The sequence below is a fragment of the Eumetopias jubatus genome, unplaced genomic scaffold, assembly GCF_037043125.1.
Source record: "Eumetopias jubatus isolate StellerSeaLion01/CBP00866 unplaced genomic scaffold, mEumJub1_p1.0 scaffold_4, whole genome shotgun sequence".
Taxonomy (NCBI): domain Eukaryota; kingdom Metazoa; phylum Chordata; class Mammalia; order Carnivora; family Otariidae; genus Eumetopias; species Eumetopias jubatus.
The window spans coordinates 15978187-15992000 of record NW_028274810.1 but is presented as its reverse complement, the minus strand read 5'-3'; the positions used below and the strand labels follow the sequence as shown (position 1 = coordinate 15992000).

General features: G+C 39.3%; 1 protein-coding gene across 1 annotated transcript in view; it reads left to right on the top strand.

Annotated features, from left to right (window-relative positions):
- EEIG2 (EEIG family member 2) overlaps window positions 1-13241 on the top strand; it is a 91335-nt gene extending 78094 nt beyond the window's left edge. Inside the window, exons 7-11 of the mRNA XM_028102129.2 lie at window positions 1322-1417; window positions 1556-1745; window positions 1840-1967; window positions 2746-2815; window positions 9351-13241. Of these exons, the coding sequence (XP_027957930.1) occupies window positions 1322-1417; window positions 1556-1745; window positions 1840-1967; window positions 2746-2815; window positions 9351-9393 (527 nt within the window). The 3' untranslated portion in view covers window positions 9394-13241. The remainder of the gene's footprint in view (window positions 1-1321; window positions 1418-1555; window positions 1746-1839; window positions 1968-2745; window positions 2816-9350) is intronic.
- Window positions 13242-13814: the final 573 nt, after the last annotated feature.

The following is a 13814-nucleotide window of genomic DNA, read 5'->3' as shown; positions in this document are numbered from 1 at the left end:
AATATTTAAAACATAAAAATAAATTTAAAAAAAGACCTCGAGGTAGCCTCCTCTATGGGGTCTTGCCCCCACTACCAGGTAGTGTTCAATGTACTTATCCTTCCAAGCTCTCTTAGTAACACTTTCTCAGTGCTTGCCACATTGTATTATAACCACTTCTACCTCTAAACTCTGAGCATTTATTTTGTACTCCCTTTATCTTATATACTACTGGGCACCTGACTTGGTAAGAGCTTAATAATTATTGAATGAATACATTTTGAAAACCAATAGATAAATGAATTAAAATCTGAGCCAACTCTCAGAATAAAAGGTTAGTCCTATATAATTCCTGATATGAACCAGTACTTTGGGTTTCGATCTTGCTGTAGCTCACTTTTGTGTTTAGGACCACTGTAAAGCAGGCCCAGGGATGCTGGTTTGGATTCATATCTTGTGGCCCGACCGGAAGTGAGAAACCTTTGCAGAAGGGCCGGGTCACTCCAGTAGCCTCCTTGTTGGGCAGCATTTCTTGGTCCAGCTGCATCCAATATCATTTATAGAACTGCTGCTTATAATTGCTGTGTTACTCAGTTGGTTTCCTTTTGCCTCTAAGTGAAAAACAGTTCTAATTTCCAAATATTTCACGCTAATGAAAATGGCCACAGTTTTGCATTCTGAGGAACCTCGTTCTGGAAATATATAATTGGCATCTGGAATATGCATATTATCAGGGAACAGCTAGAAATGGCTTTGACCCTGGAGTGGTTTTTTGGTTTGGGGTTTTTTGGGTTTTGGGGGTTTTTTTTGTTGTTGGGGGGGGTTTGTACATTTACTTTGAAACTGAATACTATAATCAATTCCTGCGAACCTTTATTCTCACTGCTACATTTCATGCTGTGATTTAAATCACAGACATTTGCCCAAATTATAGCCTAGCACTAGCAATACTAACATTAAAGTCGTGCTCTTTAGTTTACTGCTGTGATGGATTTTTTGAGAGCAAGATTTCCCCAAAAAGCACACAAAGACCTGGCTATTTTATGAGTATAAGAATACATCCGACTCATTTTTATTAGAGAAATACTGAATGTCAAAGCTGAAATGGTTTTATTCAAGATAGAGTGCTGTTAAATCTTATAAAAAAAGTATTTCTTCAATAAACTAAGTTTTTTATATTTCTTGCAGTTGACATTGTACCAATTTAAAAGGGTCTCTTTCACTTTGTAACTAATTTTTCTTGATAATGAACTTGGCAGTTTACAAAATCTGCAGATGAGAATACAAATTGACCATTGACTTGTTGGCAGTCATAGTAACACTGTGTTATGACATATTGCAGATCTTTCAGCAAAGAGTGCCTCTGTTCCAGATGAACTTGGCGCCTGTGGACATTCTAGAACATCAAGCTATGCAAGCCAGCAGTCAAAAGTATCAGGTAGAGACTAACAGGTTGAATTCCTTAGACATTTATTGCTCTAAAGGATTAATTGAAATTGCTGGGGTGTGGAAGAAGAACGCTTGATTGCAGTGTATTTGATGTTAGTGTTTTATCCAAAGCGCTTTTCTCTGACAGGGTATAGCTCGTGCCACTCCCGGTCATCCAGTTTTTCTGAGCTCTGTCACAGGAGAAACACCTCAGTGGGAAGCACATCAACGGGAATCGAAAGCATTCTAGAGCCGTGTGATGAAATTGAGCCAAAAATAGCCGAAACAAACCTTGATCCAGCCGGCAAAGAAGATACCGCTTCGGAAATGCTCACCAGGTATCCTTTCAGTCTGTGCTTAAATGGGGAGAAAAAAACAACGTTGTTCTCATAAGAAAAAGGAGGGGAAAATTTATTTTAATTATTTTCCAAGATGCCCAGTGAAGCAAGATTCTGTAGAATCTCAGCTGAAGCGAGTTGATGACACCAGAGTGGATGCAGATGATATTGTGGAGAAAATACTACAGAGTCAAGACTTCAGCCTAGATTCCAGTGCCGAAGGTATATGGGTAATATTAAATGTGCATAGATGTCTGCAACCCAGGTCTGTGTAGTCCATGTGCTCAACCGGAAAGGGTCCTTACATCACCCTGACTGTTGCATGTCGGTAAAATGAATTTCATTGCCCATGAAAATCTGAAGATAACTTTGTAGCTCATTTATTTCCAGGAATGAATATTAAATTGGGAGAAGAATGAACTTGAGTTTAAAAACATCAATTTTGAAGAGAGGTTTTATTGTGTATGCCTCAACGTCCACCGTGTTTATATACCTTATGGCCAATGTCTACATCTGTTTTGACATAACTGGACACTAGTACTTCACATCAGTGTAATTTGGAGGGTTGGGTGGTGATCTTGAGATGATAGCGAATAATAGAATCTTTTATTCCTTCCTCAGCATTTTCACTGAGGCTGGAAATTTACATGCCACCAGTTTGAAAGGTGTAATTATCCATGCTGGTGTGAATAGAGAGCAGTTAACAATGGACTTAGTTTCACTACGTAACTGGTTGTAAAAATTTACTTGTGGAAATTTATAGGAAGAGATGTCTTCTTTACTCAGTTTTAAGGAAAAATAGCTTTAGGGAAGTTGATGAGAAATAACTATGAGGATATCTTCTAAATTGCCTGTTTGAAAACATGCGTGCAGCTTTTTAAGTTTTTTATTTCTTTAAAACTTTCTGAAACATAAAATATGAATTGAGTACAATAGGAATATTATTTGATGACAATCTAGTAAGTGTACCTATAACAAGTATTTTAAATGTGAATTGCAGAAGAAGGCCTGAGGTTATTTGTGGGTCCTGGGGGAAGTACCACCTTCGGCAGCCATCATCTTCCAAATAGGTATGTAGTCCAGACAGTCTCTTATTAAATAAAGAATACACTGCCTTTTTCTTTTAAATGTTCTTGAGTGGAAGATGAAGGGTACAAAGTTTGTATTAAACTGAGGCTAGAAAACACATACAGTGATTCCATGAGAAGAATTACAGCTGAGTTTTCCTTGAGTATGTTTGAAATTATAAGTTTATTTGTTGATTTTCTTCTTTTTTTTTAAGATTTATTTATTTATTTGACAGAGAGAGACACAGCGAGAGAGGGAACACAAGCAGGGGGAGTGGGAGAGAGAGAAGCAGGCTTCCTGACCAGCAGGGAGCCCGATGAGGGGCTCAATCCTAGGACCCTGAGATCATGACCTGAGCCGAAGGCAGATGCTTAACGACTGAGCCACCCAGGCGCCCCTATTTGTTGATTTTCTTAAGTGTGTTTTTAGAAGGTATTAGTAGAGGACCAGAGGAGCATTGGGCAAGATGCAATTAAAAAGGGATGTTTAGGAAAGAGTTCTTAGGGGGCACCTGGGTGGCTCAGTTGGTTAAGCATCTGCCTTCGGCTCGGGTCACGATCCCAGGATCCTGGGATCAACTCCCACATCGGGCTCCCTGCTCTTCGGGGAGCCTGCTTCCCCCTCTCCCTCTGCTGCTCCCCCTGCTTTTATACTTGTCCTCTCTTGCTCTCTGACAAGTAAGTAAAATCTTTAAAAAAAAAAAAAAGTTCTTAGTCTGATATTTTAGAAAGAGCAAAGCAGAATTACCTTTCAGTCAGTGATCTTGTCTGTTGTGAGCAGTTACACAGCCACTCAGCAGCAAACACTTAGTATTAACCTTTTTTGTACTCCCCTCTTCTCCACCCTACAAGAGTCTAATCTACATACTAAGAACAGCTCAGAAAAAACAAACATGATTTTGGGAGTTACTCAGATTCAGATGAAGAAAAGGTACCTGCCAGACTTACCATTCAGTTTCCCAGCCCTGCAGCAAATAGTCATGAGCCCTGATGCTCAGAACACTTGAGGAATTCTGATCTCTGCCCTGACGTGCACCCCCGATACTCAGTATTTCCACATAATATTTATGTAGAGTTCCAGGATAAGTCAGAGTTGGTTAGGGAGCCCTCCTTGGTCCAAGACAGTTATTTTATTCTCTAATGCTCACAACCTCAAAGAATGTCTCATTCATTTGTTCCACCAGTACTGGTCTTATTGAGTACCTCCTATGTGTCCAGCACATCGCAGGGTCCAAAAGATACGAAGGGTAACAGTAAATACCTACAATCAGATGTGATGGGTAGGTAAGAGAGGGACATACAAAGAGACTATGAGGAGATGGTTCATTTGAACTGGGGATTTTAGAGGATGTAAGCACAATTTATAGTTTTCGTTACCTCTCACTGACTTACCCATTCATTAAATTCAGTAACTATTTATTAGGCCAAGTCATGGGTAAGGATGCAAAGCAGAAAGACCCAGCTCACCCTCAGCTAGCTTATGTTCCTAGCACATGGGTTGGCAAATTACAGCCTGTGAGCCAAGTTGGCTCACTGCCTAGTTTTGTAGAAATAATTTTATTGGAATACAACAACACCTATTTATGTTTTACCGATGGCTGCTTTGATGCTCCCGTAGCAGAGTTGAGTAGTATGTAGAGATCACAATGGCCCACGAAGCCTAAAATATTTATTCTCTGTCTCTTTGTAGCAGGTGAGATAGACAAACTAAAATTTATAGCAGTATAGTAAGTACTATAATATAGAGAAGTAGAGGAAACTGAGAGAACAAGATAGGCCCTCACTCAGAGAAAACCTCCTAGAAAGTTGACACCTATAAAGAGTCTTGGAGAGAATTAAGAGGTAAATGAGGTTAACAGGTGGATATGAGGAAGACAAATATTCCTGGTAATCGGTTCAAATAGAATGAGCTTGTAGGTATAACAATTATATCATTATATAACAGTAAATATATAATAATTACAGGTAACACTTACTGAGCACTTATTTATGTACCAGGCACATATATATGTTTCATTCAGTTCTTACATTATCTCTTTCAGTACTCACAAGGTACTGTTATTAGTTTGTAAAAAGAGAAAACGAAGAGGTCAAAGAAATTTGCCCAAAGCCTTAAAACTAGTAAGTGATAAAACCAGGATTCAAACTCCTGTCTCTTTGAGTCTGAACACAAACACATTTGTGGTGGCTAACTATCAGACCTTGCTGGCTTGTGAATAACCTGACCTACTTAGGGAGTTGCCAGTGAACAGGTACTCCTGAAGAGGAGGCATGGGAAGGAGGCTGTGGGATATGAGGTTGGCAACAATCTCAAAGCCAGGTTGTAAATGGCCTCTATCACCATAGCAAAGAATTTATTATCTTTTTTTATCATGTGTACAGTTTGATCATTCTTTGCAGGAAAGTGATCTATCAGACGGGCATTTTAGAAAACTAGTCATAATTTGAGCGGGTTGGATGGGTGGGCGGGGGAGATTGGAGCAAGGAGAGACTAGGAGAGGCATCTATGAGGACAGTGATAAGTACGGTCAAGAGAACATGTGTTTTTGAGTTAAAGAGTTTGGGTTATATCCTAGCCAGACCACTTTTGGGGCCTCAGTAAATCTTTTAATCTCAATGGAATTTTAGTTACCCCTGTTGAAAAGCGGGGGTAATCATGGGATTGATGTCAAGAGTAAATGACATAATATACTGAGTAAGCTCTAGCAATTATCAATTTAGGTAGAAGAAACACAAACAATACAGTTCCAACCAAAAGGAACCAAAATAGTAAATGCTCAAAGGCACAAGTTATCTCTACTCTCATTTCAGACTGCTCAGGGTCCAAGTCAGACTTCCCACCCCTATCTGCTTTACTGATGTTATTAACCTCTGTAAGGCTTATTTTCCTCACCTGAAAAATGGGAGTGATAAATATTACCTAACTCATAGGATTTTACTGAGGATTAAATTAGATAACTAATGTAAAGTATTTAACACAGTTAACACATGGACAGCTCTCAGTATATGCTGGTTGTATATATTGTTGTTACTCCGAGGAAAGAAAAATAATTTCTATTTGAGAGATAATCTAGAACTTAGGATATAAAAGCATTCATAGTTTTGAGTCCCACCCCCTTTCCAAATGAATGTTAGAAGAATCATCACCCAATGCATGAAAGCCTAACATTATAATTAGGGGTTGAAGTAGATGTCACATGCCACAGAAAGGCTGAGAAATGTTAGAGATAGTGTATTATGGTGAGAAGAGAATGTGCCATGCAGTCAGACATAGATTTCATTCCTGGCTTAGCCATCATAACCCAGCTTGGCTATAATCCTGACAAATTACATCTCTTACTTGCCACCAAAAAGACATATCGCTGGGGTTAACGACACAGGCTCTGGAGTTGGGCTCCCTGGGTTCGGTCCCAAGCTCCATCAAGTATCAGCTGTGTGTCTTCAGTAAGTCACCCCACTTCTCTCTGCCTCAGTCTCCTAAACTACAAAATAGTGATGATAAAGGATCCCCCCTCATAAGCGTTATAAGGCTTAAATTAAGTGAGGTAAGACATGTAAATGGCTAAAACAAAACCTGGCATGCAGTTAAACACTCAAGTACTTAATATGCACTAATTAAAGGTCTCTCTTGCAGAGTTATTTGAAGTACCCAGCATAATACTTGTATACGTAGGCTCTCCATCACTAGTTGGTGTGATGAGGACACACGAATGTGTTAGCATCAGATCTATTCTGAGAGAGAAACTGGCAGCACAAGATGAAACTAGAATCATTTACTCCGGCACTGAAGAGGCACAAGAACCATACATACCTAGTTAGGAAAGTGAACCCATGAGAATGAAGGAACAGAGCAATAAGCAATCGAGACTTGGGGAGGAATACCCCCAGTAACCCCTCTGAAGCCTAGTGGGTACAGCCTGACCAGCTCAGGGATGCCTACAGAGGTTGCAGGGTTGCACCTCCTTGCTTGCCTTTGAGACATTTAGTTTCTGACAGAAAGTGCTTTCATTTGCTTTTGTTCCTCTCTGTGATCTGTCTTTCATCTCTGGCCATTTTTAGATTTTATCACTGGTTATTAGCAGTTTGGTTATGATGTGCCTTGGAGTGTTTCTTTTTGTGTTTATTTTGCTTGGGGTCCATGAAGCTTCTTGGATCTGTGGTTTACAGTTTTCCTCAAGTTTGGAAATTCTCCAGCCATTATTTTTACCTGCCCCTCCTTCTGTTTTCCTCACCTACAGATTCTAGCCCCCAGCCTCCCTGAGCTCAGAAAGAGTGACCCCCGCCCCGCACTCAGAAAGACCACCTGGCTGTGTTGGGGTTCTCCCTGCACTGCAGGCTGGAAGGACCCTGAAGGAAACCGCTTTGGGCTTTCTTCATTGATTTCCCTTCTCTCAGAACCAGTCCTGTACTGCCTGTTGTCCAGTGTGTAAAACTGTTGTTTTACATGTGCTGTAAAAATGTTCTAGTTATTTAAAGCAGGAGGGAAAGTCCGGTTCCTGTTACTCCATCATTGCCAGAGTAGAACCATTTTAGGGCCTCTGTGCAGGGGCGGTGCTCAGCAAGGTCCCTTCAAATTCTGATTGTCTGTAGCTGTGCATGAATGTTCACTGGTGTTATGAATGTTCTCGTTTCTTCTGCAGAATGAGTCTGTAAGAACAGGAGCCTCTGAGCAGTCAACTGAAAAGTCCATTTCAGTCCACAGTGGGCTGGTAACCAGTACATTACTCCCATTTTTTAGAATTTCCTCTTAAAATTCCATCTGGGAAGAGACCAGTCATGGTGGTTGCTTCTGGTCTTACTAATCTTGGGCATACTCAAGAGTGTGAAATGGTCAAGTAGTGTAGCCCCTGGCGTCTTGACACAGGAGGAGATGGGTACTGGTGATAACTTCAAGCAATAATACCATCCCCTCCTGCTTACTCAGGAGGGCTCAAGGATCCTCACCTAAAAATAAACCCAGCTGCCATCAAAAAGGCACTGTGCTTTTATAGACATGTAGAAAACCTTTATCCTCCCAGATGAAGAAACGATAGAGGGAACAGGTGTGTTCATTCCATTATAACCTAGGGCCAAGGTACTAGGTGCATCAGCAATAACAGACCTTCTGTTGATGAGGCCATTACTTCATTTAAATATGTTTTAGTCACAAAGCTTGCAAATTTTAAGTTTTTAGTATTCTCCATATTTCATTAATAGAGGTCAGTCAGTGCCTGGAATATCAGGACAAAGGCTAAGCTGCTATAACAAAGAGAACCAGAAATAGGGTGGCCAGGCTGACGAGACAGCTTTGCCTCGGAAGGTGATTCACTGATCCAAGGCGCCTCCATTTTGCCCTTCACCATATTCCCTACCTGTTGTCAAATTTGGATGGCTACCAGTCCAGAGCAAGCAATTTCTCTTTAAGCAAGTGAGACAGAGTTGACACATCCCCATTCATGTTCCATGGAGGTGGGGGGGGGGGAGGGACTAAGTCACATGCCAACACCTGTCAACAAAGGAGTTTAGGAATTGTGGCCTCTAGCTGAGAAGCCTGTACAGCCTGTAGCCAGAACCATGAAGAAGGAGAGGATAGATTTAGGGGGACAACCAGCAGTATGCCAAACCAAGCTAATGAAGAAATAAACCCCTCTTCAAGATCACTTCACTTTAGGGGCACCTGGGTGGCTCAGTCGGTTAAACGTCCAACTCTTGATTTCGGCTCAGGTCATGATCTCAAGGTTGTGGGATCAAGCCTCCACGCTCAACAGAAGTCTGTTTCTCTCTTTCTTTCTCTCCCCCTGCTTTCATACCATCTCTCTAATAAATAAATCTTTAAAAAAAACCACTTCACTTTAAATCTGTATTACACCGGTATAATTTACATTACTGACTACATATAAAGACAGTGGCATGGGGCACCTGGGTGGCTCAGTCTGTTAAGTGTCCACCTTCGGCTCAGGTCATGATCCCAGGGTCCTGGGATCAAGCCCCGCATCAGGCTCCCTGCTCCGCGGGGAGTCTGCTTCTCCCTCTTCCTCTGCCCCTCCCTCTGCTCATGCGCTCTCTCGCTCTCTCTCTCTCTCTCTCTCAAATACATGAAATCTTTAAAAAAAAAAAATGAAGACATTGGCAGGCTGACTAAAAGAATTCTTGTACTTTCTAGAAAGGTACATTAAGACACCACACGCTAAAAACAATCACCCATTAACTGCAAGGCCTGGGTAAATTGCCAGTCAATATATACTCTTGGATGAGATTGATTTTTTAGGATTTACATATAAACAGGTTTCAAGAAAACATTTCATGCCACACATTAAAGATTTAGGAACAATACTAGATTATTGTAGGAATAAGTGTGACTCGACTAATCCAACATATTGATGATAAACATTTAATATTTCAAGTATTTTCTATCTGTGATCTCTTTAAACCGTGTGGAAATTAAATCTAGCAGAAAATGCCTAATGCACTATCTCTTTGAGAGCAAGCTTAACCAGAACAGTGTTAAGCATTACAGCTCAAGATCTTGAAGTGTTTTTTTTTCCCCCTCCTGTTGTAGGGTGGGGTCCGGAGCTTATGAACAAGTTGTGATCAAACGCTAGAAGTCAAGCTGGTGAACTGAAGCTTCCCTGGGGGGTTGAGACGTGGGCAGTCAAGCCGTCGAGGCACTTCGTTCAAGCACTTAGGAGAAAATGAGCGTATTTTACAAATGAAGCACGGTCCTCTATTAAGAGGAAAGCCAACACCGATTTCTTCTCGGAAAGTGCCCACCACTGCCCTGTCCCACCCACGGAAAGGGAACATCAGAACTGTAGCATCCAGGTGCTGGGCCACCTGTCACTAGCGGCAGACGGCTTCCGCGGTCACTGCATAGGATAATGAAAAGCCTGCTTTTTCTTTCCAAACATCCAGGTGGGGAAAGCAACACTATACATCTGAGTATAGCTCCGCGCTGAAGTATAAAGTCTGTAGTAGAGGCGCTCAGCAGGTTTGGGCTCTAATTATTTCATTTTAATGTTTGGGAGGTAATAAGTGAATCATGTGGACCCTATAAATTCTATCAAGATAGTTATAACCTCTTAAGGAAATCTCCCAGATTCCACCCTACCTATAGTATTGTACTGTTTAGTAACTTTTCTTGATTAAATAATTGATACAAAGTTTGGGTGTTCATGTTTGGGGGAAAATGTTATACTACAATTTAAACGTGTAGAATGCTTAATTCTCACCATATCTGTCACAAATGGAATGTGTTTAAGTCTGAGATAGGTGAATGAGTGTAATGCCTGCCATTATTTTGCAACACGTATTGTTACTAGTTAACGTTAGATGAGCTGCAGAACTCCTACTAGCACTATAGATGAGATTCACGCTAAGTTTAATATTTAATAGGTTAAGCTCCCATAAGGCACCTTAAGAGCTGTTCTGAGTAATATCTGCTGGTTTCAGGAGTCAGAATTCAGAACAGGAGGAAAATTGTAGCATGATCAGAAACAGTGGCCTTTTCTGTGTAAGTTCAGACTTATATCTGAAACTGAAAATTATTCCAAGGAGGTGGCAGATAAGACAGGGGACAGCTGCTTGACATTACTGACATGGACTCGTGGTTTTCTATTTTAAACTCTGCACAATAGGATACTATGTTTTTTCCTTTACTGTAACAGTAGTTGTTTTGAGACAGTAGACTATAACATAATCCAATATAGCTTTAAAAGTAAGAATATCTGATCTGGATCCAGTTTAACAAGCTCAGCAGATAGACCATCTTTTCATCAGGTGGGAAGTTTTTCTGGTCTTACATGACAAGTTTTAATGTTCTTGGAGTCACTCAGTCACTGAAGAAAAATGCAGATTCTATAGAACCAGTAATTCCCAGTCCTTACATTCAAAACCGTGTGCAGATAAAACACGTTAGAATAACTTTGGTCTAGGTATTTTTGTGTTGGCAAAGTAAGGGGAAAATACATTAAGAAGATATTTCAATGTCCAAATGTAGAGATTTGGAAAAATTTTGAGTAGTTCGTTAGGGTTTTAGATTTTTTAACATTCCAAAGCTTAGGTATTCTAAATTAATCCAGTTCTACTGCAAATAGATATTTTTAAAAAAGTAAAACCCCATTTTAGAATCTTTTGAATGTTGATAGAGTTTGAGTCATTAGTAATACTTTATTTTGACAAAGGAAAAAAATTGACCTGACCATTTTAGTCTAACCAAGGAAAAAACCATTAGCTTAAGTGGTAAAGACTTGCTTGCTCTCTGTGATTAACAGTGAGCTGATCCATCCATTATATATTATTGGGGGGGGTCAAAGTTTTTAATAGAGATATGAAACTAGTGTTTACAGATATTTATGACATGTTTTAAGAACATATTTTTCTATTTTCAAAATATTTCTAGGCTATATTTTTTATTGGCACTTCTGCAAATGATTTTGCCATTTTGAAAATGATAAAAGCTATCAATTATAAGCAAGGTTCAGTGAGGACATTCTTCAGATATGTGAAAGGTCCTGTAATCCAGGCATTGCCCATCTTATCCCTGCCTACCCTCGGCCTCCTGGTACCTTTATACAAGACTGGCTGTCAGCATTTAAAAAGATACAGAATTATTTTTTTAAAAATGTGGAGATCTTGAAAAGCATAAAAATCATGCCCTCTATAATTTTAGCAACCACCAGATACATCTTGATTTATGTAGTAGGAAATCATTTTAATAGAAACATCGATGAGGGAAAAGTCAGCACAAGTCTGGATTCCTTTTATTTTGTGTGGCATTGGTGGGCATACTTTGCAATCACATTTATTTACAGTCCCCTGGAAATATTTGTTAAAGTTTGTTTAAATGTCTGCCTGGCTTTTCTGGTTTTTCTTAGAGCATGTACTGTGTAGCCATATCTTAAAGATGTAGCTATTTTTAAAAACTGCTTTTTATTTTTTTTAATTTGAGAATTTTTATTTTTTTTTATTTTTTTAATTATGTTATGTTAGTCACCATACAGTACATCATTAGTTTTTCATGTAGTGTTGCTTTTTAAATACCAAGTGCACTTTTGGTTCCATTTGGAATTGAGAAAATTGGATTCGAAAAATTAGATCTTAATAAATTGGTCTTTAAAGTCAAATTTCAAATCACCCAGTCTTGGAGAATTTGCAAATGTATAACATTGTCTAATCCTATCCTAGAGAAAGATTAATGGTATATTAAAGCTATTTATTTGTGGTCAGAAAAGGAAGTCTTAAATACCCTGTTTGGGGGAAATACAGAGGCCAGTCAGAAGCCCACTTCCTGTGACTCAAGCTGGTAACTGAGACCAGAGAGGATGTCGCGTAGCAGGGGCAGAGCAGCCCTGGGCCATCAGTTTGCATTTTGATGGTTGACTCCCCTTTGAGGTATGGAAGCCTTCCATACTCAGCAACTGTTGTGGATTAGTACTTTAAAATCTGAGAAAGTCTCGACCAAGAATCCTAAAGCCCACCATCCCATTACAGGAAAATACCATCAGAGCAATGATATCCAAACTAGATTCCTCCGTTTTGTTTTGCTTTTGCAGGAAAACTGTGAGCCATCAAGGTCCACCACTTAGCCTATTTGTTACTAGAAGGAAAACAAATCTTCAGCTAACCTCCAACCAAAACATAAGACATCCAGAAGTAATTTTAGACTGAGACTGCCACGCCAACTAGACCACTTTGCAGACTCAAGCTGACAGTATTAAATATTTAAGTGCTCTGAAGTGTTAGTCTACGTAATACTTACATAATCATATAATAGTGCTTAAAAGAGACTGGGCTTATATGATGGGGTTGCATTTTATTTCAACAGGTCTAACTGGGACAGTTCAGAAATTATACTTGGTCAGTTCTCTTAGATGGTACGTCATGTGAATATATTCAAGTACTGTAACTGAAATTATTAATGCCCCTTTCTGTGTTGGCTTAGGTACTATGCATAATTTTAATAGCTCAGATGTTTAAGAATATAAAGTCTAAAAATATAAAGGATGAAATAAGTTTAAAGACTACTCTGGAAATAAAGGCCTTATTACCTTAGATATATCATTTTTCATAAGAGAATATATACACAGTATATTTTAAATAGTCATGTGGGTGGTCTCTACTCCCTATGACAAAGCTGGCAAAATTTTTTATTTACAACGACAACATAGTCTGCATTTACAAATGTTTATGTTCATCTTATATATATATAACAAAATTCTCTTGCTGATATTCATTGACCAAATCCCATGCAGAGGAATACTTAGGATATATTGTTTGATTGTTTTTTGGAAATACATCTTATTCTGGAAGTTGATACAACTTGTGGGTAATCATGTAAATGTTTATGGAGAAAAAATTGTTATGGAAGTGATTCCATTAGTATTGTTCTAATACTTGGAAAATGACCTTCATATTTATATATTTGACTGTACAACTATAAATCCAGGAAATTTTTACCAAAAAAAATTTATTGTATTTCTAATAATGTAAAGGTGAATCTTTTATCTGTTCAATAAAAATCATCTTAAACTTTACAATGTGTATACTTTAAAATGTCAGTTAAGATTCTGTCAGAAATCGGTCAGATTCTTGCCAAGGTAAGAGAACAGAAGTAAAAGGATCAGTATACGTTCTCCCTGATGGTTCCCCTCATTTATTACCAGGTGGTGCACCACAGACTTGAATCCTCCAGGGAAAGACCCTTCTTTTGAACTCTGAGCTTCACCCTGCAGTGGAGGGGGGGGGGGCGGCGCAGGGGGGGCATGGGCTCTAGAGTAAGACAGACCTGAGTCCGAATTCAAGCTCCCTTCTGAACCTGTTTCTAATTGAGGGTGGACATAATACTATCACTGACTCTTCTGGGTTAGGAGCAAGAACCCATGAACTATTAGGAATATACCACAGTAAGCACTCCTATTGGGCCAAAATTGGCCTTTGTGCAGCATTTACATACATACCTTCATTCTAGTGCTAGACACATAGAAGATGGTCAATAAACAGGCCACCATTAGAGGGTAAGATTCTC